At 42.8% G+C, this 27,630-nt stretch overlaps 2 protein-coding genes across 3 annotated transcripts in view; one reads left to right on the forward strand and one right to left on the reverse strand.

The window, feature by feature from the left end:
* Window positions 1-27,630, forward strand: part of kcnc2 (potassium voltage-gated channel, Shaw-related subfamily, member 2) — a 75,473-nt gene that overhangs the window by 39,756 nt on the left and 8,087 nt on the right. The window contains 3 exon segments of the mRNA XM_048267632.1: window positions 22,931-23,749; window positions 23,751-23,871; window positions 25,962-26,132. Of these exon segments, the coding sequence (XP_048123589.1) occupies window positions 22,931-23,749; window positions 23,751-23,871; window positions 25,962-26,132 (1,111 nt within the window).
* Window positions 4,256-8,611, reverse strand: LOC125310330. Of its 2 annotated transcripts, none has more exons than XR_007196283.1 (9): window positions 7,673-7,745; window positions 7,411-7,596; window positions 7,220-7,324; window positions 6,965-7,138; window positions 6,771-6,871; window positions 6,633-6,688; window positions 6,349-6,408; window positions 5,603-6,260; window positions 4,256-4,489 (listed from the first exon to the last, which is right to left on the reverse strand). XR_007196283.1 is itself a non-coding variant. In XM_048267633.1 (9 exons), exons 4-9 carry the CDS (start codon window positions 7,315-7,317, stop codon window positions 6,141-6,143), a joined length of 609 nt encoding a protein of 202 aa, XP_048123590.1. In that variant the 5' UTR covers window positions 7,318-7,324; window positions 7,411-7,596; window positions 7,673-7,745; window positions 8,592-8,611; the 3' UTR covers window positions 5,199-6,140. The 2 variants fall into 2 exon arrangements, 1 of the variants encoding a protein (XP_048123590.1); XM_048267633.1 differs by lacking the exon at window positions 4,256-4,489 and adding an exon at window positions 8,592-8,611 and having other exon boundaries at window positions 5,199-6,260.

The raw sequence follows: 27,630 nt of genomic DNA on the forward strand, positions 1-27,630 counted from the left end.
TGAAGCTGATTTCTTGGAGGGTGATCCAGCACGAGTGTGGAAAGGACTCCGAACCATCACTGGCTTTGAAAGAAAGTCCCCTCCTATGATGAATGTGAGTAAAGCCCTCCCTGATGAACTTAATGCTTTTTATGCTCGCTTTGACATGAAAAACACAGACTATATTGGACTAGCTGCAGCATGTGAAGCAAATGAGGATGCACCTTTCTGTGTCTCTGAGGTCGATGTGAGCAATGCCTTTAGGAGGGTAAAAAATAATAAATAATTCTAACAGGGTTTTGAAATCCTGCGCTGCTCAGTTAGCTCCTGTGTTCACTTATATCTTTAACACATCATTGGCTCAAGAGACAGTTCCTACTTGCCTCAAGCAGTCTGTTATTGTTCCAGTACCGAAAAACAAAAGTCCATCATGTCTGAATGACTACCGCCCAGTAGCCCTGACGTCTACAGTGATGAAGTGTTTTGAGAAGCTTGTGAAAAACATTATCTGCTCATCCCTCCCTGCCTCCTTCGACCCCCCTCCAATTTGCTTACAGAGCCAACAGGTCTACAGAGGATGCCATCTCAAACCTCATGCACACCACCTTAACTCACCTGGAGGAGGGGAATGGGAATTATGTGAGGATGACTTTAGTTCAGCATTCAACACGATAGTACCTCTCACCTTGGTCACAAAGATGAAGGCCTTAGGACTGAACACCACCCTGTGTCACTGGATATTTGACTTCCTCACCAACCGTTCACAAGTGGTTAGAGTGGGGGGTCTGACATCTGACTCATTAACCATCAGCACTGGTGCTCCCCAAGGCTGTGTTTTGAGTCCACTGCTGTACAACATCTACACACATGACTGCAAAGCCAACAGTAGTCATACCTCCATCATCAAGTTTGCAGATGACACAGTGATCTTGGGCCTGATTAGTAACAACAATGAACAGTTCTACTTGGATCAGGTTGATGAGGTGGCACAGTGGTGTCAATCTAACAGCTTGACACTGAATATCAATAAAACCAAGGAAATGGTAGTGGATTACAGAAGGCAGCAGCAGAACTACAGTTACACCCCACTAATGATCAGCGGGCAACCTGTAGAGAGAGTCACAAGTTTTAAATACCTTGGTGTCCACATTACTGAAGACTTAACATGGACTGTTAACACTCAATATGTTCTGAAGAAGTCTAGACAACGACTCTACTTCCTTCGTCAGCTAAGGAAATTCAAAGTTTCTACATCCATCATGAAGGCCTTCTACACTTCAGCGGTTGAGAGTGTTCTAACTGGTAGCATCATCACCTGGTATGGGAACTCCACAGTTAGAGATTGTAGTACTCTGCAGAGAGTAGTGCGCTCAGCTGAACGTACTATAAGAACTCAACTCCCTGCTCTACAAGATATCTATTCCAGAAGAGTACTCCTAAGAGCCCAAAAGATTCTGAAGGACTCTTCTCATCCTAACAATGGATTATTCCTACCGCTGAAATCAAGAAGACGCCTATGTAGTCACAAAGCCAGAACTGAGAGACTCAGGAGAAGTTTTTATCCCCAGGCCATCCGAACTCTGAACTCACACTATACTGACTTTGCACACATTCACTCCTCAGCACTCTCAAACATTTCCCAACTCTGAACTCACACTATACTGACTTTGCACTCACTCCTCCTCCTCAGCACTCATGACCCCCCCACACACACACACACACACACACACACACACACACACACCTACAAGACTTTTAGCACTTTTACATCCCTCTCCCTATGCTACAGACCTTTTATTTATTTTCTTATTTCATCACACGTCAAAACACACACACACACACACACACACACACACACATATCTGACTTTCTCCAACTTTTGCACACTTTTTATTTATTATTTTTGATTTCTCCTCCATCTACCCATGTCCTTGATTGCCTAGCCTTTCTCGTGAATATAAAGCAGGGGGAGCAGTTCCGGAAGACGTAACAATAGCCTACCTTATTTTTTACAGTCTATGATTAAGACATTTGAATGAGAAAACATACTGAAATAGACATTGAATTGCAGTCGGATGGACAACAAATGCAGTGATGGCCTATGCGTTTTCTATAGTAGGCTACATTAACGCAAACATAGGTCTATAGTAGCCTAGGCTATTGTACAATGTGACCGTCAAGTCCTCCGTTTAAACTAAATAAACTAAAAAAAATAAATAAACGTGTTTGTTTCTCGGACTAACGTTTAAATAGCCTACCTTTACCTTGTACCTGTCAAGGTCAGTAGCTCTGGATATGTCCAGCTCTGAAGCTGTATGCAACAGTCTGGCATAGGCTAAGTAGCCAAACCAACATTGAAGACGTGTTCCTTTTCGGTGTTATTTTGGTTATGGTGATTGCAACAGCCTAGCATTATACCTGGCAAAAGAAAAACATGCTTGTTTCTTTTTGAGGATAACGAAATAAAAAAAAGAACAATTGAGTCCTAAGAAAAGTGAGAAGTCTCATAGCAAATTATAACAGCCAAATCCGCCTACGTAATCTTGTGAATTTGGAAATTCGCTAACATACATATTTAATCTTTTTAAAAAGTAGGCGATGTGAACTGCTAGTGCTTTAACAAATACCATTTGGTGTGGCTATAACAGAGCATACATAGAGTTACAAGATACAAGAGTTAATAAAGCCCACATCCAATAATTCATGCAACATATTGGTAGACTAAAAAAAATATTAGATGTTAGGTTTCAGAGAAGTAAAACATCCCACACCTAGTATTCTTTTCATTTTACATTTATTAATCTAACAGACACTTTTATCCAAGGTGATTTACAGCAACAGAATAACATTTAAGCTACAGTGTCTAAATGTTAAATAAATGAGACCATAGTAAGGAATTACCACTGCATCTGTTAATACCAGTATTAGAAGATAGGAATGCCTACAATTTAAGTACTAGTCAAAGTGTGGTAAGAGAAGTGGTGGAAGAGGAGGTAGAGGGAAGAAAGGGAAGTGTAGAGGAAGGTGGTGGAGGAGAGAGGAAAGAGCATGGTAAATGTGTAATGTGTGAGGTTGTCAGAGCTGTACAGCTGCACTGGGTTGTCTGGACCTCTTCAGGGATTCCTCTCCATATATGTTCCAGAAGACTAGAGAGCCGGCCTTTGGCGTTTGTGTGTGCGTGTGCAAATTAAAAGTTGTGTGAAAGTTAAGAGACTCAATACACCAGTGTTGGGAGTAATGCATTAAAAAAGTAATGTAATTACAGTAATGCATTGCTTTTTGCTGTAATGCAGTAATGTAAGGCATTACCAATACAATTTCAGTAATATTTTACTCGGGACAATTCTCAGTAACTGAAGTTACTTTGCTTTTTTAATCCAAAATTGAGAAATGCTCAATTGGCACCAGAGAAGATTATCCAAGAATAAAAAAAAAAAAGTAATCTACTGTATGCTGGTCCTGGAATTTGATTGCCTTGTTTAAATGACTGTAGAAAGGGAATTTGAGTTATCTCTGCCATTCATGCAACAGATCTAACATGGTTAGGCTATACTTCTCATTTCAAGCAGTGAGAATAACTAAAATGTTGCTTTTATAAAGATCGTAGCCATTATTCTCAAACTATTTGCATTAAGTCTACACCACTGTAAGTGGAAGGAAAGGCAACCAGCAATGATGAGAACCATTTAAAGTCAACATACAATTTCACTATGGCTATATTTTACTATATTAAGTTGTGAGTGACCTTTGGCCTTTAGGGCCTACATTGTCCCATGAGCCATAACTGCAACCATTATATTGTTCTTTTGTTAGCCTTAAGCCTAGCTCAGTCATTATGCCATACCACATCACCTCCTGCCATGTAATGAGCTGCATTGAACACATGAAGATCTATTGAGAACACCAAATCCATATTTCCTGTTATTTTGGTGAAAGTAATGTAAATGTAGTGTAATGCCTGACAATTCAAAGACAATAATATTGTAATGTAACAAATTACTTTGAGATGACAGTAACAAGTAATAAATAATGCATTACGCTTTTGAAGTAACTTGCCCAAGACTGCAATAGACTACAAATTCTGTCACACTTGGTGTGAGGTCCTTAACTACCAGCATTAAAGTTCTCCACTGCTAGGAAAAGGCAGACCACTGATTTACAGTTTAACAAGTTTAATAAAGTACACAACCACTATAATAAATAAGCAGTAAAAAACAGTAGTGTAAATTAGCAATAGTATAAAATCACAATCACAAAATAGACAATGTGCACTTAATCAACATTCAGTCATAGTTCATTAGCCAGTCCGTAGATGAGAATCTCAAAACAGTGTGGAATGTGACGAGTAGAGTTATAAATACAGTCCACAATGATAGAGTCCGGGTCCAACAGTGCAAGTGCACCTAGTTACAGCACCAGAGACAGGGATTAAGTGAAGTCATCGTACTCTCTCGCTGACGCCTGGTGGCCTTCTACACCACTCTGCGGGCTCGTTTAAATGGCTTCACCACTGTTAAAAGACAAAAAAAAAGCCCTCAGTCGCGAACACAGAGTTTCAGATCGCACTCACACACATGCACACACAAAGTTGTCTGACAGGACAACTTTCCTTCACTTAGCTCAGATAGGCGTTTAATCAAGTTCCGTGTCTGGCTGGCCTGTCCTTCCGGTTCCACCTGTGTCTCACGTTGGTGTGCACTCTGTCCACACCAGTCCACACAGATTCTTCTCTATCTGCTTTCTCCCGGTTTCTGCCGCTACTCTCTCCCCTGCGTCCATGCCCTCTCAGTCCATTTCACCTTCTCCCCCTACCTCCACTGAACCTGTCTTTTTATCACACAGAACAAACGCAAGCCCCACACATCTCGCACACCGCCAAATCTGGGCAAAGAGGGGTGTGTCTCGTGTAGCCATAATTGTAAAGTGGCAGATATAGAAATGTCCACAGCAAATCCATGACACACAGTGCTCAAACACACAATGCTCAATCACACTGTACAAAATGTAATGAATTAAAGTATAAACCACACAAGTGAATTAATGAAAGCACACCATACACAAAGTACACAAATTAATTAACTACACTTGACAAGGCCTGGTTTAGTGAAAAGCCCCCTCACCAGCGTCAAGGTACAGGCCTTAGAGAGGGTTTTTTTTTTTTTTTTTTTTACTGATTAAATAATTAACAATAATTAACTGATTAAATAATTAACTTATTAGATAAATAACTGATTAAATAAAGAACTGATTGATTAATTAATTAATTATTTAAACTGATTGTAACTGAGTGTCTGGATACAATCTGCAAGTGACCAACTTAGAGAAAAGATTAACACAACAGGAACACGACAGCAGTACATCTAGGACAAACAACAGTTAAGAATATGGAACACAGCTTAAATATGGTATAGTTATGCTCATAACATTCTGCCAATACATACAAATTTTATTTAAATGTTCTGCATTAAACCTGCGAGAAAAAAAAAAGCTCAAAGAAAAGATTAACACAACACAACAACAGTACATCTAGGGCAGACATACTCTGCAAAATCTAAAACATGGCTCAGACAAAACTGGTGGAAAAGTTGCCTGCACCTCCTGCAGACAACAACAGGATCCTTACCTGATCGGATTGCTCGGCGGCAGAGGCAATGGATGTCCACCTCCATGGCGTGGCCTAAGGTCATCGGGGGGCTCTCCACATAACCCGGGAATGGTGTCAGGAAGCCCTTCTGAAAACATGCAAAAAGATGGTCTCGCATGAGTCTCTGATCATAAGTGGTAATGCATGGATCCTCACCTCTGCAGATGGTGAGACTGTTTGCAATAGCAAACAGCCCACAGTCGGTGCCACCTTCCTGCTGCTGGACAACGGGCCACTGCATGGTCACACTCTTCCCAGGAAAACAGAGCAAACCTGTCACCTGAACCTCGAACTCCTGCGTATGGGCTCTGTTTAGGGAATCAAAAATATTCACAGCACCCACCTTACACCCAATGTCACTTACCGTAACCCAGTGGTTTGCACAAACATTTAAAATCTGCACAAACCCCTGGGTTTTTGACGGCACAGTAGATAGTAGAGCCACGGAGGTGGTGGCGTGGAGGCCTCCGATGTTGGGGTACTGCAACTTTAGGAGAGCCTGGGCATGATCAATTGCTCAATCATCAAGCCAGCTATGTGGACTGAGTAGCATGGCCCTGAAGTCCTCCACCCTTCTGCTCAGCACTGCTGGCAAAGTCCGCCCTGACTGGACACCAGTGATGACAATGCCATCCTCCTAAAACATTAGAAATAATGATTAATTCACAATGTAAGGACATAGCTTCCAATATAAACTATAATAGCAGTTTTACCTTTTTTTTTACCTCTAGTGTGTCTTGCTCAGTCTTGGAGCTGGTATCATTTGGGGTTCTGCTGCATGTCACCTGTAGACAGACAAGTACATTTGTATTTACAAATCCAAAGTGACACACATATGTGAATTATATTACAAGGGCCATTGTCCCCTACAACTTTTCCGGCTTCTGCGCTAACCCAACTCCAGTAAAAGCATTGTCCAAGTAGTAAGATAACCAACATCATGAAGGTTGCAGACATAACATTAAGTCACTAACATTCTTTAAATGTTGACTAAGCTTAACTAACTTACCTTGAGAGTGTCCTCCACCAACTCTGAGCAGTCAGCACCTCTGTCAGTCTGGGACCCTAAGATAAAAAATTAAATGTATTACTTTGTTGTCACAGTCACGATCATAAAATAAATACATATACTGACTTAAACACATACTTTTCAGCAAAGGCTTCACTGAGGCATAGGGTGTTTTGGAAGTCAGGGGTTTGCCTTCCATTGTCTCCAACTGGACAAGGTTGTCCTCCACTTCGATGACCCTTTCAAGCATAAACAATTTAAGTTATTACATGCTATGTCACCAATCATCAATTGATCATTTGCAATCAACAACATTCAAAAGCTAAATATACCTATACTTGTTTGGCCAGTCAGGAAGCATAGCCATGCCAGGTCTGCCACACTTCCTCTCATTTTTCTTCAGCACCTCCATACCAGGAATGATGGTGAAGTGCTTGGCCTTTGTCTTTTTTTTCTCGATAGGCTGCCTTCTGCCTCTCTTGGGCCTTCTCGATGTTGACGAGCACCTGGACAGATTCATGTACTTTGTAAGATTACACAGAAAGAAATTAGACATTCTGTCAGTTTTCAGTAATAAAATTCATTACTTTGTTGAACACATCCGCATCTGCCTCGGTGCGTTCTCGAACAAAGGCCTCGATGTCCTCCTCTGCAACAGCTGAAACTTCTCCAACTGGGTCACCATCTACAATCTATTTCACAAAGTGATACTTCAGATTCAGTAGGTTAAACATGGCAACAAACAAAACATGAATGAATTACATACATTACAACATACCTCACAGAAGAGTCGTGGCTCTCGGCCATACATTAGCCGAAAAGGAGAGTACTTGGAGGATGCCTGAAAAGAGGAGTTATGTGCAAACACAATCTCCTTCAGCTTGTCCTCCCAACTTTCTTGATACCCCTTTAGGGTTTTCCCCAATCGCTTTTTTTAGGGTCTGATTTGTGCGTTCATCCAAACCTACAAGAAATAAATTACATTTAGAGTAACAATCATAGTAGTCAATTACAATAACACTACCAACAATTATGCATACCATTTGTCTGTGGGTGGTATGCTGATGACATTCGGTGTTTCACCCCACATTTTTCAAACATCTTCTGATTAACCTTAGGCAGAAAGACATACATACACACATTAAATTACATTTAAAAAAAAAAAAAAAAAAAGTTGCTCTGTAGCACTTTGAGATTGCTAATTCTAAAACTGATAGTTCCGGTCCTTGATTGTGATTGGCTGAATCACATTCAATGCCGTTGTAAAATGCAGCATAAACATACATCCGTGTGGAGTAAAATGAGGGAGCAGGAAGAGTAAGAAGAGTGAGAATTAGAGGAGGCCTAGGAAGAGGACGTGGAGGTGAAGAAGTGAGGGGGAGAGGATGACATGGACAAGGAGGACGAGGAGGGGGAAGTCCTCCTTGTCCTCTTCCTCTAACTTCACCTCCTTGTCGTCCTCTCCCTCTCGCTTCTTCACATCCACGTCCTCTTCCTCAGGGGGCAGTCGTGGCCTACTGGTTAGCGCTTCGGACTTGTAACCCGAGGGTTGCCGGTTCAAACCCCAACCAGTAGGCATGGCTGAAGTGCCCTTGAGCAAGGCACTAATCCCTCACTGCTCCCCGAGTGCCGCTGTTGTTACAGGCAGCTCACTGCATTGGGATTAGTGTGTGCTTCACCTCACGCAGTGCTTTTAGTTTTGCAAACTCAGTGAGTGGTTTTATAAGTATTAATAGTTTTTGAAATTGTGCTATAAGAATCACGATTTTGTTTAAGCATTCAGAAAAAAGCTTTTGCAAGACAACTACAATGTTTTGCTGATTTGGTGAAAGGTTTTCCTATTCGAGTTTTGCAAAAATAGCCAATAGCTACAAAAAAATGTGCTTAAGCAATCAGAAAAACTGTAAGCAATTACTTAGATAACACCAGTTAACTGTAACGACTACAGTAAAACGTTACCCTGTTCCAAAATTCCGACCTCCTCGGTCCGTTAAGATGACCTCAGGAGAGCCATGTGTGAGGAAGATGTCCATCATTGCCTACAACATAATGTTATAAAGGATTAGATCATTGGTGGTAATTAACATGTGCTTAATCGCATTTCATAGTGACATTTGACCCAGTGCAGTCTGGCTATCGTGACTGAAGGAGGCAGACGAGAAAGCACTGCTTTGAATGAAACATTTAGCCTAGGCCTACGTTTAAAAACACCCAGACCAATACTGTTGACAGGAGCATCAATGTACTATTTCTGCAGTAAGAAATTTCTGTTGCCTACCATAGGAGTTTGTCAAGTCTGAAGTAGCACCTCAGTGCAAAACACTCCGTTTTGCAGAGCCTACCCTATGACCGAATAACTAACTAACCGACAAACTCCGTTAATAAATTGTCTACATTTGTTGCACACTTGGAACAAAATGTCTTCAAAAGTATGTGGAAGGTGGTTACATTTATTTCCATTCCAATAACTTCACACATTACATTTCCGTGTGCACTTGTAGGATATGCTCCTTTAATATATTTGTTCCTACTATTTAGTTTATTTTCTTGAACTGCTATTTCTTATCCTGGACTGCCACCTACTGGATAGAAAAGGCAACAACCTAGTAATTATGTGAATCAAAATCTACATGTTTGAATGGCCAAAAAAAGGATAAATCATAGGTGTTATTCCACACATTACTTCTGAACATCTGAAACCAGGCACTATGCTGACCCAAAGGGAAAATTATAATAAAAGAGAGACACGTTGAACTCTAAAGTCTATAATGTTGGTTTGGCTGTTCATTGATTCACTCATCTGCCAAAGTTGTTTTTAGGATATGTTCATAGCAAAACTGGATGCATGCGATTAATCTAGGTTAATTACACAGAGAATGTAATTCATTTGATTCAAATTTTTAATCGATTGACAGCCCTAGTTTATATACATACCTCAGATGTCAGCACTGCTTTTTTCGCCTTAATGGGTCTAGTCTCCACCCATTTGGTAAAAAAAAAAAAAAAAAATCAGTGGCTGTTAGTAGGTATCGGTTACCTGATTTCCGCGACTTCTTCAATGGACCGATGAGGTCAACACCTTCATATAAATGTTAGACAGAAGAAAAGAAGAGTTCAATCTGTGATCTGTCACGTCTCTAGCAAATCCATGTGAAAGTGCAATCTCACCGATCATGTGCCAAGGTGCCACAGGTTTAATTGGCTTCATCTCTGGTGGCTCTGTCTTCACCCTCTCGAACGTCTGGCATGGTTCGCAGGTGCTGACCTTCACAGCAAATGAAGAATGAACAGAAACTGTTAATAGCAATTCATCTGTACATAGAAAATGAAACAGTTGTACTGTCAGAACCGAACTAATATAAATTCACCAACCCAATTGTCGACATGAGCTGTGATGTTGTGCCAATAAAACCTCTGCCTGATCTTCTCCATCATCCTGTCCCTGCCGAAATGACCAGCATGGACCTCCTCTAGGATGGTAACCTTCTCTTCCTCAGAGAAAACAACCCTCCTCATGGAATGTCCATCAGTCCCTCTGTAGAACATGATGTCACCTGAAAAAGAAAAAAATATATAAAAAATTAATTATAAAAGAAACTACATTGTCTAGGTGGAAGACCTGGCCATTAGCAACACTAAGTGTGGGTACACCAAATAACTTGCGTTACAGTCGCCATTACCTCTGGGCTAGATTTTATTAATGAAGTTGTCAATCTAGCTTTAGTCCCTCAGGTGAATTCTGAGGTAAATATACAAAAAAAATGTCATAATAATGACGCATGTAACCGTGAAAGTAGATATACACCTTTCATAACCCGAGAAACGCGAAACATTTGATTAGAAATGGCAAATTGTTGGGGAATGACACATTTTGAAGGCTATGATTGTGCTAAGGTGATTGTGCTAACGTTAAGGTGTTGAGCTTGGCGAACTTTGAAGCAAGTTAGCAGTCCAGCTAGTTATTTGATAATATAACACAAATGGTTAGCGAAGTAATTCAGTTAAGTTAACATAACAGATTTCTGACATAATCTGCATAGCAGATAGTAAATTAGTTCGCAGCTAAAGCATTTACACAACCGTAACGTACCTTGAAGAGAGAAGTTGTTGGCTGCTTTCCTGATTGCCCTCTTGGAAGACTCAGTGACCCCTTGCTTGTACTTCTCTTTGCTGGAAAGATAAAAGAAAATGTCGTGTAACAACACCATCTTAACAACTGTTTGTCACTATCAAAATCACAAAATGTTTTAAATAAAGATAACTATGCGCTAACAACTTATGCTTTGTCAGCCACTGACAGCTAACGTCAACACAAAAGTTAATTAGGGCTGGCTAATGCTACAAACACTAAACGTTAAGAAACTAAGAAACTCTAACTTGTATAGCTAATGAATCGTACTAAAACGAATGTAAATTATCACGATTTTGAAAATAAATAAATAAATAAATAATAGGGCCTGTGGCAGTAGATGTGGGTATCCCAAGGAAATTTGGAGTTGCGCTCTCGCTGGTCTGAGGTGATATGACGCAGTGACAAGATGCACTTCACGTTAATGCGCGAGCTGCCCTCACCAGATATATTGCATAGCGACCAGCGTAGCAACGCTGCCGAACAGCTGATTAGAACGGTATTGTTGCGTCATCCGGAACTTTTTCCCTGGCCGGAACAAATTTACTGTGACAGACCCTTTCAAGAGAGTTCCATTATCAGCATCATAGTTGGCCCCACAAGGCTTCCGTTTTAACATTCCATATGTTATCTTAATGCAGAGGAAGTAGATTGGGGCCCAAATAGAACGTTCAAGCATTGTTTTTGTTTTTATTGTTGAAAGGGTCTATAGCAGGCCTACTGTGGAGGCACACTGTAGCTGTAGCTGAGACTGTGGCGCAGGGCGGTGGCATGGAGGTGGAGACGTAGGGACGAGTGCCTTGTGCTGCTCAAACAGATGGCTGGGTTGTGGGCCAGAGGAGGTGGTGCAGACGGAGCGAGATGATTGGTCAGCCCTGGCGAGCTGTCGCTGGTGCGCCACATAACTGACACTAGGTGGGTAGGGAGGAGGAGGAGGAGAGAAAGGGAGAAGAGACAGGGGAGGGGGGTGCCTTCATTTGGGGGTGCCAAATCGGTGGGGATTTTCGAGGAAGGCAGGCCAAGGTTTTCCCCTCCTGTCTAAAAATAGAGCAGTGTTTCGTGACAGAATAACTGTTTGTGTGTCTGTGTCTGTGTCTGTGTGGGTGTGTGTGTTTCTCTCTCTCTCTCTCTCTCTCTCTCTCTCTCTCTCTCTCTCTATCTGTGTTTGTGTGTGTAGGGGTAGCCCAAAGAGGAAACAACATATCATATAACTCACCAAATCTGACATGTCTGAAATCAAGCCGTATCGTTTTAGTTGTGGATTTATACTCAGGCAGGATATTTCAAGTAACGCTAAGCTTTGGCAGTGGAAACTGTCTTCTTCTCATTAATCTCTGACTGCCTTAGCTAATGTATTTAGACAGGTCATAAGCCTAATTCTTAAAGGCAAAGAAAATACACAGCTATACTAGCTACCTGCCTCAGGCGGGTTACAGTCTTAGGTTTGAGTGCTATTCCTTTCTGTTATTCTGTCAACAAATATGAATGCTCTGCCTTTTGTTGAGGCACACAAATAAGTGTGCATAGATAATTGGTTGTGAGGCACTGTGTGGACTACAAGTTCTTTCATTAACTCAAGCTAATGGAATCATAAAAGTTGTTCCCGTCTTTGTTTTTTGAGAGTGTGTGTGTGTGTGTGTGTGTGTGTGTGTGTGTGTGTGTGTTAGTACCGTTGAGTCTGCTAAAGTCCAGGGAAGGGTACTTTTATCTCTGTGTGTTGGTATTTCCATGTGTGTTTGTCTACATGTGTGTTTGTCTACATGTGTGTGTAATCATAGGTTGATAAACATATCACTTGGGCCCGTAAAGAGAGAGAGGCATTCAAATGTACTGCCTGCATCTCAGTGGTTCATCCACAGATCTCCCTTGAGGGGCATTGAGTTGATTTAGTTGTTTTACACCATTATGGGGAAAACTGCCATTGTTTAATTCAGAAGCATACATCAGGAACAGAATAAATAGCTTCACTTGGTGGTTTATACATCCATGTTGGAATATGAGACAATTATATAACACACAGTGGATTGACTGTTGGTTTTATTTCACACAGATGTGTTTTGTGGAGTAATGTGTTGCTTTATTTAGTTATGGGTGGATGGCTGGATAGATGTCATGTCATAATTGTGTGTATGTGTGTGTGCGTGAGTGAGTGTGTGCGTGTGTGTGTGTGTGTGTGTGTGTGCGTGTGCATGCATGATATCTGAAACAGATTCTTCCTTGCCAAGTTAAAACATCTGCGCATTAACAGAAGCTCAATATGAGCCAATCCTCAGTGTGATTGTCTATTAACTTCCTACAGGCCTGTGTTGCCAGTACAGAAGGCCAGGGACCCAGAGGAACTATATTTAAGCAATATGACAGGAGTGGGAGTGGAGTTGGTAAAGGATATCCCCATGACAGTATGTCCAGGGGTTAAAGTCTGTGTGTGTGGGGGGGGGAAGAACGTAGTTCCGCCACCTCAAATAAATGAATAATAAATATATTCTTTCATACCAACGATATAGCGCTAGATGATATTGTTCAAATAAACGGTGAGTTAATTGTGCATGTACAGAGGTGACCAAGAAGCTAGCAATTCTTCAAGTATTGCTACACCACGATGCTCAATATCTTGTCCAACGGTGAGTCATTTTTCCCTGTTGCACAGACACTGGATTTTAGGGTTCCCCCACCTGCCAAATCCCACTTTAACCACTGAGTATGTCATATTCCTGTCACATGACACTGTCATGACACATGAACCCTAATCCTAACCCCTAACCCTAATCCTAACTCTAATCTTAAACCTAATCCTAACCCTAACCCTAACTTGTTGACAAAAACAGAATGTCACTTAAAAACAGAAGCGTTATGTCATAAACATTTATTACTTGTTTATGACATGTTCATGACAGTGTCATGTCACTCTTATGTTGATACTGTCAAGTAAAGTGTAACCAAGTAAAGTGTAGAGGTTCAAAGTATGAACGTTAATGCACTATTGCACCCACATTTACTTGGCACCACATCACAGGGCTAATCTTGATATTTTGGTGGTGTCCTTGTGAAGATGGAACCATCATTTTAAAGTGAGTATGTGGACACAGGGCTTTGTATTACTTCATTTTAAGTACCTGTAATCGATAGTCAACAAACTGTCAGTAGCAAGTTAACAAGCTTTCAACACACTTGTCAGCTAACCAGACTACGCAACTACCTTAGTGACAAGTGACCCAAGTGACAATAACCTAAATCTTCTCCAAACCTTAGGCCTGTCCCTATTTGTACCGTGCTTCTACTTGCCAAATGCTTTGATATCTGTAATAGGCCGGCTAATCTAATGCATTGATGACTCACCGTTGACTCATGGCATGGCAAGGAGCCCAGTCAGCTCTCAGCAAATGAATAAATGATGCGTGGAATTACCAAATATGGAATAATCACATGGAATTACATACATGAAGCACATACGTAATGCATGGGGAGACTTTATGAATGGGTGCCACTGTGAATGTATAGGGAGAAAGACCAAGGGAACGCTACAAGGACCTACAAAGTGAGAAACACACTATGAGAGCATGGGTCATACCATCCTCTTCAGTGAAAGAGAAAGAGAGAGAGAGGTGGGGTGGTTGGTAGAGGTAGAGTTCTAGTAAAGGCTAAATTACACAAACTTGTACACTCATATGGATAACACACATGCACACACACACACACACACACACAGTGAACTAATGTCTAATAAAGAATTGGGAAATAAACTCACTTCCATACAGTAATATATCATAGCAGCCATGCTAAAAACACAGTACAACAGCAGTGGATTTGGCCATTCCCCAAATTCAACAACAGGACAGCTATCCACAGCCATTCAGCAAGAGCTAATATAAGAACTTTTTAAGTGGTGGATCAGGATGTGAATGAGAACCATGCAGGGGTGCCCGTCCCTGGCTCGTGTTACCCATAAAAGTGTTTTATATTAATCTGACACAGACACAATGCTGAGAATACCAGCTGGATTTAATGGCACTATTTTTTATGTCGGGGGGGGGGGGGGGGGGGGGGGGGGGGGGGGGTTGGGGGCTTTCAGCCTGTCAGTTGTTCCTTTGACATTTGAACATGAGATGGGAAGAAAAGGACAATGTTTTTAAATAAAGAATACGACTCATCCGCAATAAACGGCAAACAGTGGCAGGTCACCCTGAGGATACAATATATCCCCTAGTGACCCTGCCCACACTCATTCCTCTCTCTCTCTCTCTCTCTCTCTCTCTACCACTTGCTCTTTCTTTCTAACAGTTTTTATCCCTATCTTTCATTACCCCCACACACACACACACACACACACACACACACCTCTAGAAAGCCATTATAGCAGAGCTATTCAATTCAAAATTAAGTTGGGCCACATTTTCAAACCAAGAAATTGAGCTGGGCCAGACATTTTCACCAGCTGGTAGGATAAGCAGCAGATATAACGACACATTTTTAAACCAACACAAATTCATGTAGGCCTATTGAAAAACAAGTACAGTAGCCTAATGTTTATTTATTGTTTTCCTTTTGAATTTTGTCACATTGGACACAAGCACATCAAAAACTGCATCAAACATTTTGATGTGCTTGTGTCAGATGTGTGTTTGTAAACAGTGACTCTGATGCTATGAGCACACTCTGGCACTTTGAAACCGTTCATGAATTCGTGTTGATGGAATTATTGTTCGTTTATTCAGAGCGCAGACTGACACTGAAGGGACAGACATGACGTCAGTCAAACTGAAACATTTGCAGACTGTGTTTTAGATAGATAGATAGATAGATAGATAGATAAATAGATAGATAGATAGATAGATAGATACTGTATACTTTATTCCTCTCCAAAGGGAAATTACAGAAGTACTGTTTTGAGGAAATACGTCAGATTATGGATTTATTTACAAATTATAGAGACAAACATGCTTACATAGTGCTAATCATCCTCACCGTTGTCCAACTTTCGAATGAAACAGTCTTATTTCAATCTGCTGCTTGTGATAATGTAAATTTTGATCTATGAGAAACCGTTTATTCATGCTCGTCTTTTTCAAAGTGCAGAGCATTGCGAGCATTTTCAGAGTGGCATTTTGAATTTACAAACACCCCAAAAAACGAAACAATAAAAGAGCTGTAACTGCATATTGCTACGCTAAGCCGAGTGTTGCCGTCTGTTGGTGACTAGGGATTTCTGTAGGAATTTTTGAAGGCTTGCAAAATGTTTCTTTCTTTACGTTTCTGGCAAAACTACGGGCTGGGCTACTCAGAGGTTGCTTCTGGGCCGCATGTGGCCCGCGGGTCGGCAATTGAATAGCCCTGCATTATACTGATCTCCACATTGCTCACACCTCTCTCTGGTTCTACCCCCTGACTCCTCTCCCTCGCCAGGCCCAGCTGGTGGCGGCGTTGACAGTGCCCACCTCCCTAGCCTGAATGGCACCCAAGGGGCCCATTGGACTGGCCATGGCAGGAGTCTGACGAGCTTGACTTTGCCAGGTGGCGAGTGGTCATTCTCAGCCATAGTGAGATGATTGGGCTAAAATAGTCTACCCAAATGCCTCTGGGTAGCTAAGTGGTCTCTATGGTGACCAGAGAAGGGCTGTCTGCTGATCAGTTTGCCACATTCTGCCCTGCTGCCTGCCACTGGTTGATGCTGTTGTCTAATAGCAGATCACCTTCTCTTTTTATGCTTCATTCTTTTCTTGAGTGATTCAACATAGAGCCATGGTGGTCTAGTAGTTAAGAATCTGGGCTTCCAAATGGAACACCAGAAGGTTCTGAACTTGATTCTAGGGGCTGCCGCCATTATGCCCCTGAGCAAGGCACTTAACTTGCATTGCTCCAGGGAGGCTGTCCACTGTAGTTAGTTCACTATTAGGAGAAGAGTGTCAGCTAAATGGCAAATAATGCTAAATCATGTAATGTAAATAATATGTATAGAATGTAAATAAGACATGAATCCATGTGTGTGCTAATCTCCTATCTCTTTTACAGCCTTTCATTTCACTACTCTAACTTTGAGCGGTTGTCTTATAGTAAATGAGTAGATTGAAAACATCTACATTTTCTAAAACATTTTCTCCGTTTGCTTCATTAGTCCAACTTCTCTCCCACGTCTCCATAATGACTGCAGTGCGCCAACTGAGGCCTCTGCTCCATATGGTATTACACTAATAGAGACAGCTGTTTTTCTCCCTTCTATCACTGGGCCACCTATGTGCCTACATGAGGAAGCTGCTCGAGCTTTAGTCACGGTTAGTCATGCACACTGACAGAGTGAGAGTGTGTTTGGCTGAAGAAGGGGTAGTGAAGGAGAGGATGGCGGGCATATGCAGCAGTGTGTATTGTGTGTGTGTCTGTGTGTTTGTGTGTGTCAGTATAAATATATGCGTATTTATGTATTGATACAAATATATGGGTGTGGGTGTTTATGTCTCAATCTGTGTGTGTGTGTGTGTGTGTGTGTGTGTAATGGGAGTGTGAGAGTGTGTTTGTAATGGCGCCCTTAACAGTGGGTGAGTCAACCGTTTCCCAGCAGCTGGGGAAGATGCATTTAGGTTACTTTAATTAACACTTCTGCCTATCATGGAGACAGAGTCTGTGCTATCTACAGTTTGCTAAAACTTTCTCTTTTTCTCACACATGCGCTAGGCCTACGCTCACAGATTTCTCTCGTCTTCTTTTACTGCCTTTCTCACTCCACGTTCTTCCTCTCTCCTTAGCTCTCGCTACTTTTCTTTCTTTTTTTTTCTCACATTCTTTTTATCACCTTCTCCCTCTCTCTGTGTGGTGGTAAGTGGTAATTAAGATTCACATATTCTAACCTGTACTCTGTGAACACCCTTTAAGTTTGTGTTTTTACAGAGCAGGTTGTCCTAGCTGGTGCCTCTCTTAGTAGGTTTCCTTAGTTTCTCTCTTCCGTAGGGACATAGAGACCTATTTATTGCCAATAACCTTCCCAAAAATTCTTCCCAAAAGTCTCCTAAGGTCCCTTTCTCTCTCTCTTTCTTTCTCTCTCACACATACACACACACACACTCTCTCTCTCTCTCTCCCTCCTTCACTCTTTATTTCTCCCTCTCAGTCTCTCTCTTTCTCTCTCTCTTGGGCTGATAGTTGAGGTCAAGTTGAAACGAAGTGAACATGGCGCTCGCTTGCTCGCAGACAACCTCTCAGGAGGGCACAGGCTGCCCCAAATCTGTCCCTCCTGTGACCGCTGCGCACCCCCCACCTCTAGCTGTAAGTGTGGTGGAGGTAAGCCTATCAGGGGAACGTTCCAGAGGACACTTCTCGTCTTCCGACTTCCCTCAAGGCACGCTAGCACCTAGCAGATGTGCTATTAGCGATAGGACTTAGCTTCCCTATTTTTTAGCCATAGCCAAGAAGGTTTCTAATTGATATTGTTAGCAAAAGCTCTGTACATTTGCCACAGGAGGTGTTTGCCATAGCCTCTTAGCTTTTTCTTTGGAGCTGTTAGCTAGAGATACTTAGCCTTGTTATTGAAGTTGTATGCTATAGCATCTTAATATTTTAGTGGGTGTCAATACTGCACACAGCGATCTCAGCATGTTGCGTAAGACTTTTGCAATCAGGAGTGCGGAGTGTGCACTTTAAAGTTGTGTTCTGACTTTGTAATGTTCGATAAAACATGAGGGGGTGGATTTTCAGCCAGGCTTAAATTCACCTCTCTACATAAACATGTGCGATCCACTGAGGCGATCCCCTCTTTGAACATTTCGAATGAGCTTTGATCGTCATCATTTTGCAGAGGGCAGGTTGACAAGGCTGCAATCAAAGGATCCTCCCAGGGAATCTTTTCTGTCTCATAGCGGTAACTATTGAGCTACCACACATTAATGCAGGAACATTAATGTGCTAATGGCATGTGGGCTACTATACTGTGTGTGAACGTACTACGCGAGCAGATCTGTCAAATATCTAGTGTTTAGGGTATGAAAGTTGTCACATTTTCTGCATATGGTTTAAATCTGGGACATTACAAGTGTAACCCCAAAAAGCATATCCTAATACAGTTGTACAGACAAAACAAGTAACATGCATCCTTAAATAGACATTTATTTGAATCACACACAGGCATTGTCAGTATATGCTCTCTGTAATGCCAATCACATTTCACAACAAAGCTACTGACAGGCATTGCATAGAATAACGCAGCTCAGATGTTCTCGTGTCATACTATATTATACTACTTTAAACAGACATAAACAGAAACAGAACTCCATGCTTTCATGAACATAAGCCTCACAGCAGCAGTCATACTGTGATCATGTCTCAGCCGTTGATGGTCACGAGACAGATGGGCTGTTGGAAGTGGTGTAGCCCACCAGGACAGTCATAGGCTAGGTTGAGATCAGACGCTTCAAAATGATCCTGTTTGTCATTTCCTTCAGCATCCTTTTTATAGCCATTATGCACGCTCCATTAAAGCAATGAGGATGTAGACCTGCTTTTTTGCATAAACTCAAGCAATCATATTGACTGATACTATCATTATGTGTAATACAATAGGCAAGCATCCTGTTACGGAGTGGAAACCAGAGAGGATAATGCATGATGTCTTCTGGTTGGTGAATAATAATATTCTATGTGAAACCTGAATCCAATGGTAATGGCTATATTTTAGTGCTGTCAAATGATTAAAATTTTTAATCACGATTAATCGCTGAATTCCTATAGTTAATCACGATTAATCACATATTTTATCATATGATTAAAATTCTATTATTTTGCATTTCTGAACTTTCCAGGAGTCCATATTAACAATAAAGCAATTATTGTGTATCTTGATTGGGATTCAAATGAAAGCAAAGCTAGTTACTTCATTAACTGAACTTTAAGACATAGGTCTATTTGATTATTTAAATCAAATTTCAAAAGATGTGCAGCAGACCTGAGGCAACACCAGTGTTTCCTATACATTGACTAATCTGTGGGGGCCACGAAATAAAAATCAGCCGCCACACATAAATATTCTATGTTTAATTGAATTTAATTTAAATTAAATTAAATCTAAGATCAAATCCTTGCATTGCCATTTAGCTGCGCTTTTTACGCACGCAGCCTTTCCTTGTCCCGCCCCGCTCTCTCTCTAGCCGCTGCCCCTCCTCTGTATGTGCATTTAACAAAATATTCACGATTGTTGAAGGATTGTTGTTGCCACATAGAAGCATTGCATAGAAGACGTCTGGCTAAATTGCTATTAAATTCGCTTAGCGTCATGGCCATGCTGCGCAAATTTGTTCAAAACTGCTGCATTGAAGTTAACTCTGCTAAGATCTTATCACAACATAGTAGGCTACATTGAAGAGACTAAACTAAGTTAAGTTATGCAATCAAGCAGTATCTCAAAGCTAACGTTAGAATACTGTTTGGATTGAATTGAGCATGCTTAGCTTACTTACAGCTGCTTGTCAATTTCGTTGAAGGGCTCATTTTATTGACTCTGACACTGAATGTTTGCAAAATCCCGATGTAAATGGAAAAGTGTTTTCCAAAATTCCAAAATGCTTGTTAATCTTAAAACTGCTTTGGATGGTTGCCGCTTTGGGTTGAATCAGTGACAAATGCATGTCAGGTCAAAACCAGGCCATTTTCGTGGGTTTATCACTAGGTGGCAGTCTCACCAGGTCTCGCTAGGTCACTTCCCGGAAACTTTACAGGCAAGACTTCATCTTTCATCAAAGATGCTACATCTCCATTTCTAGAAATAAAACAGCGATTGTGATGAAAACTAGCCACTGTTTAGCTTGGGATTTCTTAGGAACAGAGGCATGTAGAAATAAACGGTTTGTACCCACTGAGAGCTTAAAGTCTCACCTTTCGAACAAGCCATAGTATATGTCCATAGCTATAACATAGAATACGCTGTGGCTCTACAAAAATCATCAATGATCAAGATTGCTGGCACTCTGGGCCAAAGCTTCCGAAAACAGTGCGGCATTCAATGACTTAACAGAGCAAGCAGGGCTGGCCTTCTGTCTAACTCAGCTAGGTGACTTAAACATTGGCTACCCTGTACCTGCATATCACTTTACTACTTGACAGTACCCTGCATCAGGGCCAGCCCTAGGTAGCACTGCAGCCAACAGAGTGTAGCACTGTAGCTGCCTTGCTGCTCTAGCTGTTGGCAGGGATGGGCAAAAATACATCAATGTATTTTAAAATAAAATATCAAATATACCCTAATTTTAAATGTATCAAAATAAACTATAAAATACATAGCCACACCATGTATCAAAACCAACTGTATTTTTCTATTTTGAAAGTACCAAAAATACTAATATATTAAAAGGAGCATGATATCACTTTGCAAACCTTCCATATCTATCTAATCTATTCCTTCATCAGTACATTGACTCTGTTGATTAAGTGGACAGTGTTTGAGTTTTTCAGTTTTTCTCTGCCTACGAGACATGCCATAACCTGCAAACAGTCAACAGATCAACTATGCTGACCTACCTGTTACATCTCATAGCCTAAACACTGTATCAGAGATGCACTCAAAAAGTCACAACTGAATTTGTCAAGCGGTACAAAGTGGAGACAAGCCTCTGGCTCCGCCCCTGGCCACGGGCAGTTTGACTGTGCCTATCGATACATTCGTGACACTCCTGTTAGTAAACTGGAAAGAGCAAAACATTAATCCCATAAACACACAGATAACTATTACACCAACCTTATTTTGTGCCTTTTATTCACGTTTGTTTCAAGATTTAGTGAGTTTACTATAAGCCCCTTTCGCTCCCCACTTTGAAGCAGCATAGGTTTCCATTATATCAGTCATCTTTCCCCTAAAAGGGGGTGTGTACATGCAGCTCATACAACGTTCCATTCCATTCGTCAGTGCGTATTGTTTAGTTTCCGGTCTAGCTAGATCTGGTGTGGTGTTGTAGTTGTTCTAACGTTACTAGTTGTTGCAACAGCATGTGAAAAAACTACAAAGTTTGTTACACCAAAAAGAACTTTAATCTCGCGATAAAAAAATTGACGCCGTTAAAATAGGTTTACGTTAACGCCGTTAATAACGCGTTTAACTGACAGCACTACTATATTTATATTTAGAACCGAGGTGACACATTTCATGTTGTTGCCCCAAGGTTTGAAATGATTGAAGATAATTATAAGACTGATTGTAAATATTAGGATCAAGTGATGAGCAGAGGATATTGCGCCGGCTCTGTCTAAGGTTTCATGGTTGTTGAGTTCATTTTTAGTCTTTTGCGTGATCAAAATCTTTTTATATTTTACCCTTCACATTGGCAAATGATCATTTTTGTAAAATGCAATTACCTTTCACGAAACTAATTTTTGGAGCAAAGATCAATTTAATGGCTGATGTTTTCTAGAGTGATTCACTAGTGCGTAAGTTGTACCCCCCACCACCACCACTTCCTCCCCTACCTCCTCTGAGTCACTATCGTCTCATCACCATTTGATTAGGCCTGGAAACACAGAGGCATCTTAAACACACACACACACACACACACACACACACACACACACACAAACAAACAAAAAGAATCGTTCCTGATTGACCCGACCTGTGCAACCCATTTGCTGTCGGTGGGAGGGTGTGTTTCAGATGTTAATCGGATTAGTGGAACAGCCCAGGGGGTGTGGTGGTGCTGGGGGTTGGTTGGGGTGTTTGGGGGGGGGGGGTAGATGGGGAGAAAAAAAACTACGAGACTAGAGCAACACTCTGGCTATCTCGCCACTGCACGGTCGTCAGTACCCTCGTCTGAGCTGGCAACGGTGAGAACAATGAGGTGAGGCCTGACGCACAGCGCTGGCCTCTCTCTTCTTGTGCCTCTCCTAATGCAGCAGTTCATGAGCAAATGAGTCTGTCAGCATTGGAATAAAGGCATCAGAGTGGCCAGGCGGGAACTGTGGTGCCACACACACACACACACACACACACACAAACACACACATGCTCAAGCACACAGAGTGAATGAATTTGTTTATCTCCCTGGCTAATGGATTCAAGTCTATTGAATCCCACAGAGAGCTGGCCTTTGGTACACGGAAGACATGTTAATTAATATTGTTCAAGCTTCCTGGCTGACTCTTCCCCCCCTTCTCTCTCTCTCTCTCTCTCTATCTCTCTCTCTCTCTCTCTCTCTCTCTCTTCTCTTAGTTTGTGGCCCTTGCCTCCTTGTTTTTCATCATGGTCTCCATCACCACGTTCTGCCTGGAGACACACGAGGCGTTCAACACCATCATCAACAAGACGGACGCGACGCGCAGCAATGACAGCACGCTGGATGCGGGCCCGCAGTTCGAGATCGAAACCGACCCGGCGCTCACCTACGTGGAGGGCGTTTGCGTCTTGTGGTTCACCCTCGAGTTCCTGGTGCGCGTGATGTTCTGCCCGGACAAGCTGGAGTTCGTCAAGAGTTTGCTCAACATCATCGACTTCGTGGCCATCCTGCCCTTCTACCTGGAGGTCAGCCTGAGCGGGCTGTCCTCGAAGGCGGCCAAGGACGTGCTGGGCTTCCTGCGCGTGGTGCGCTTTGTGCGCATTCTGCGTATCTTCAAGCTGACCCGCCACTTCGTGGGACTGCGCGTGCTGGGCCACACGCTCCGCGCCAGCCTCAACGAGTTCCTCCTGCTGGTCATCTTCCTCTCGCTGGGCGTGCTCATCTTCGCCACCATGATCTACTACGCCGAGCGCATCGGCGCCAACCCCGCCGACCCCACCGCCAGCGACCACACCATGTTCAAGAACATCCCCATCGGCTTCTGGTGGGCCGTGGTCACCATGACCACGCTGGGCTACGGCGACATGTATCCGCAGACGTGGTCGGGCATGCTGGTGGGCGCCCTGTGCGCCCTGGCCGGCGTGTTGACCATCGCCATGCCCGTGCCCGTCATCGTCAACAACTTTGGCATGTACTACTCGCTGGCCATGGCCAAACAGAAGCTGCCCAAGAAGAGGAAGAAGCACATACCGCAGGGCGGCGCAGCACGCTGGCTCGCCCACCTACTGCAAGGCCGAGCTGCACGCCACCTGCAACAGCACGCAGGGAGACCTGTGCCTGGGTACAGGGCCCAGGATGCTGGAGCGCAACCGATCAGGTGAGAGGGTCATGGAGGAGGGGAGGAACACACAGGGAGGGAGAGGAGAGGAAGAGATGGGGTGAGAGGAGGAAGGAGGAAAGGTGGAGGAGTGGAGAGAATTGGAGATGAGAGGAACGGGGACAGGAGGAAAGGAGCGAAGAGAAGAGAGGATAGGAGAGGGGGAAGAGAAAAGAGTAGAACAGGAGAGGTGAAGGGAGAGGAAAGTAGAAAAAAGATGAAGAGTACACATATTTGGGAAAATCATTGAAGAAAGAGGTGTGTATGTGTGTGTAAGTGTGTGTGTGTGTGTGTGTGTGTGTGTGTGGTTTGTTTGCAGTACAAGCATTCATGACTCTTCTTGCATTAGCTTGTAAATGAACCTTGACATGTCTTGTGTTGTCTATGATGTGATCGATGGGAGTGGATCACATGCAGTGTGGTTGGAGATTCTCTTCTCATGTGGAAAGGAGTTGTCATTTTGAGGGGTTTTCCTCAGGGAACAATTTCTCTCTTTCTCCTCACTCTCCCTCTCTCTTTCTAATTCTCTCTTTCCCTCTCTCTCTCTGGCTGGCAGCATAATATTGAGCTCCTATTCTCCTCTCTAACCGCCCGCCTGTTGCCACGGAGATAAGACCGAGGTGCATTTGTGGATAATTCAAGACTGGAGATGGGAGGTGATTGCAAGGAAAGCATTTCATCCTCCGATTACGCTCAGAAAAAGAAAAAGAAAAAAAGAAGACGTCAGTCCTTCCCTAGCTACCATGTTATTGTTCCTAACCCTTATCTCAAGGTTACCGTTCTTGTTGATTGTGGTGGTGATGGTGGAAGAGGAGGAGGAGACAGATTGGGGGGATTCTTGGCGTGCCCCTGTTATTGTCTCTGACAGTGTCAGGTGAAGATGTGTGAATGTGTCAGGCACAGACGTAGGCAGTGAGTTTGCGAATCACGAAACACGAGATGTCGTTTTCGTCAGCCTCGGGTTGTCACATGTCGTTTGCATCTCGCGCTGGGCTCCAGGAGGCGTGAGGTGGATGGTGCCGCTCGCATGATGCAAATCTCCATGTTTGAGGTGGAAATGAGCGGATGATGAAAGCAGAGCGCGCGGCTGACACAACTGCATTATCGCTCCATCAGCTGCAGACCATGTTGTTTCCGCGAGATCAATCGGTCACTGTGTTCGTCAAGTCCTTTGTGTTACCTGTGAGTGAAGGTTGAAACAGGTATTGATGTTTGTGCATCCATGCTCAAGCTAATAACTGCCCCTTAGTAAAAAAAAAAGAAGATTGATGTAGAGCACAACCAGTTACTGTTACCATCAGTCTTGGTTGACACTGTAGAAGTAAGTAAGAGTAACTAAAGAGGGTGAGATTCAATAAATCAGAAGATCAGAGGGTCAGATCAGAAGATCAGAAAGGGTCAGATCAGAAGATCAGATGCTCAATTAATCTAAATTAAATCAAATATATACTGTGTATGCCTACTGGATACATATATCAAAATGGACACAGGGTAGGTGAGCAGAGTACTGACTGTAGAATACAGAGTACACACACACACACACACAGAGAGAGAGAGACCAAAGAGAGAGAGAGAGAGAGAGAGAGAGAGAGAGACCAAAGAGAGAGAGAGAGAGACACCAAGACAGTCTTGGTGTGTGTCTCTCTCTCTCTCTCTCTCTCTCTCTCTGTGTGTGTGTGTGTGTCTGTATAGTCTCTCTGTGTGTATGTGTGTCTGTCTGCATAGTGTAGTCTCTAGTATAGTCTATGTTAATATCTGTGTGTGTGTGTGTGTGAGTGTGTGTGTATGTACATGTATGTGTGTGTGTGTCTGTCTGTCAGACAGACACACACACACACACACACTCAAACACCCACCACACACCACAGCTAGCATGAGTCACGACAATGAGTCCACCTGTGGTCTGTCTATCTCAGACTCCCCGCACTTTCTGTCGACTCCCCGCTGTGCACCCCCCACCCCTCCCCCCCCAAATGTGCCCGTTTTTTTATTATATGCCTGCCTGACCCCCTCTACCCTGCTGACCCCCCCCCCCCAACACACACACACAAACACACACACCACATATCCCCCGTTTCTCCCTCACTCAGTGCTGTCGGCTGACTGCAGCGGAGGAAGTGACATCACCACATCACCAGAGGAGCGCATGCCCATGCGGCGCTCAAGTACGAGGGAGCAGGACCGGCGCAGCGGGGGCACTTGCTTTCTGCTCGCCGCCAGTGACTACACCTGCCCGGCCGACGGAGGCATCCGCAAGACAGGTACAGGCCTCGTACACACACACACACACACACACACACACACACACACACACACACACACACATACACACACACACAGATATACACACACATTCACACATGACAGCAAAGCCCCCTCAGATATTTACATGTAAGCACACATACCTGTACATACATGTACATACACACACACACACTCACATAAACACACACACACACACACACACACACACACACACACACACACACACACATACAAACAAACAAACAAACAAACAAACAAACAAACACACATTCCATTATGACAACACATGAGACACAACAAAAGTAAATGTGCAAACCAGAAACTAAATCGATCCCTCTCACACACACACAGACACAGATAGCACATACTCACAGACACAGACATCCCCCACAGGTATACAAAGCATGCATGTACACACACACACACACACACACACACACACATACACACGCACACACCCAGGCAGAAGGGGAAACACTTCCTCACACAATTAATCTGAATCACTCAGGGAAATGAACACCGCAGTCATCCATCAAGCTTTCATTCTCATCCATCATACTCTGATGATGGGCTTGTGTGTGATGTGATGTCATGTGATGCTTTTGTCTGTCATGGAATATAGATCCTCCTCAATTACTCATCAATTGATGAGCAATTAGAGCGCCACAACTGATAGCAACACAGTTTCACACCTTTTTCTCACCCTGACTTTTCTTATTTTTGTTAAAAATCATTCTAAGGAAAGGCAATGGTGATTCAGTCAGAAGCCGCTAACAAAACACACGCCAACACTATGCTAAGGGAAGCATCCATCCACACTTGCTCAAATGCTGCTCAAGATGTGTGTGATTTGACACGATTTCATCAGCATGGCAATATGCCCCTTTGATTATCGCCTCAGGCGGTAATAATAATGCCGTTGTCATCGGCAACAGGAAGGGAACCCATTTGATTTCACCTAAAGAGGACAGCATAGCTGCAGCGCACCGGGTTATTAGAGCATTACCCCAGGGCTATGTTGGGAAATGACCCCTTCACCGTACCAGCAAGGCAGCCCAGTTAAGGGCAGAGACCAGACAACCTGCCCTCTGCTCGTCCACAGAGACAGGGAGCTGAAAGGGCATCTTAAGGTTAGCATCTGTTGATCTAAGAACTGAGGAGAAGGACAAAGCACAGACATAGGAGTCCCAAAGGCAGAGATGGGTTGTAGATAGCAGAGAAAAACTGGACGTGGTATCTAATTGTGGTCTTCAATGCCTGAAACCTGCTTTTATGTGGATAGGCTTTTATGTTTACAAAAATTGGTAAGTTGACAGTGAGAGAATCTTTTTTGTAGACTGAGGAACTTTTATCACAATTTATTTACTTGATAAAATACAAACTTAATAAAATAATATGCTATCACTGTTAATGCTAAATTGATGTTTTATGAACAGAGAATATGTCTGAAATATTATGGGACTCTGTCTCCCAAATATGGCAAAGGGAAACCGA

This window comes from Alosa alosa, chromosome 17 (assembly GCF_017589495.1).
Source record: "Alosa alosa isolate M-15738 ecotype Scorff River chromosome 17, AALO_Geno_1.1, whole genome shotgun sequence".
NCBI lineage: Eukaryota > Metazoa > Chordata > Actinopteri > Clupeiformes > Clupeidae > Alosa > Alosa alosa.

Bases quoted from the DNA above. Each gene is read 5' to 3' on its own strand.
- LOC125310330 (XM_048267633.1), bottom strand. From the start codon at position 7,317: ATGGTGACCCAGTTGGAGAAGTTTCAGCTGTTGCAGAGGAGGACATCG. The intron at 7,139-7,219 runs GTAATGAATTTT...GAATCTGTCCAG, and splicing joins ATGCGGATGTGTTCAACAAA to GTGCTCGTCAACATCGAGAA. The intron at 6,409-6,632 runs GTAAGTTAGTTA...GTCTGTCTACAG, and splicing joins TGGTGGAGGACACTCTCAAG to GTGACATGCAGCAGAACCCC.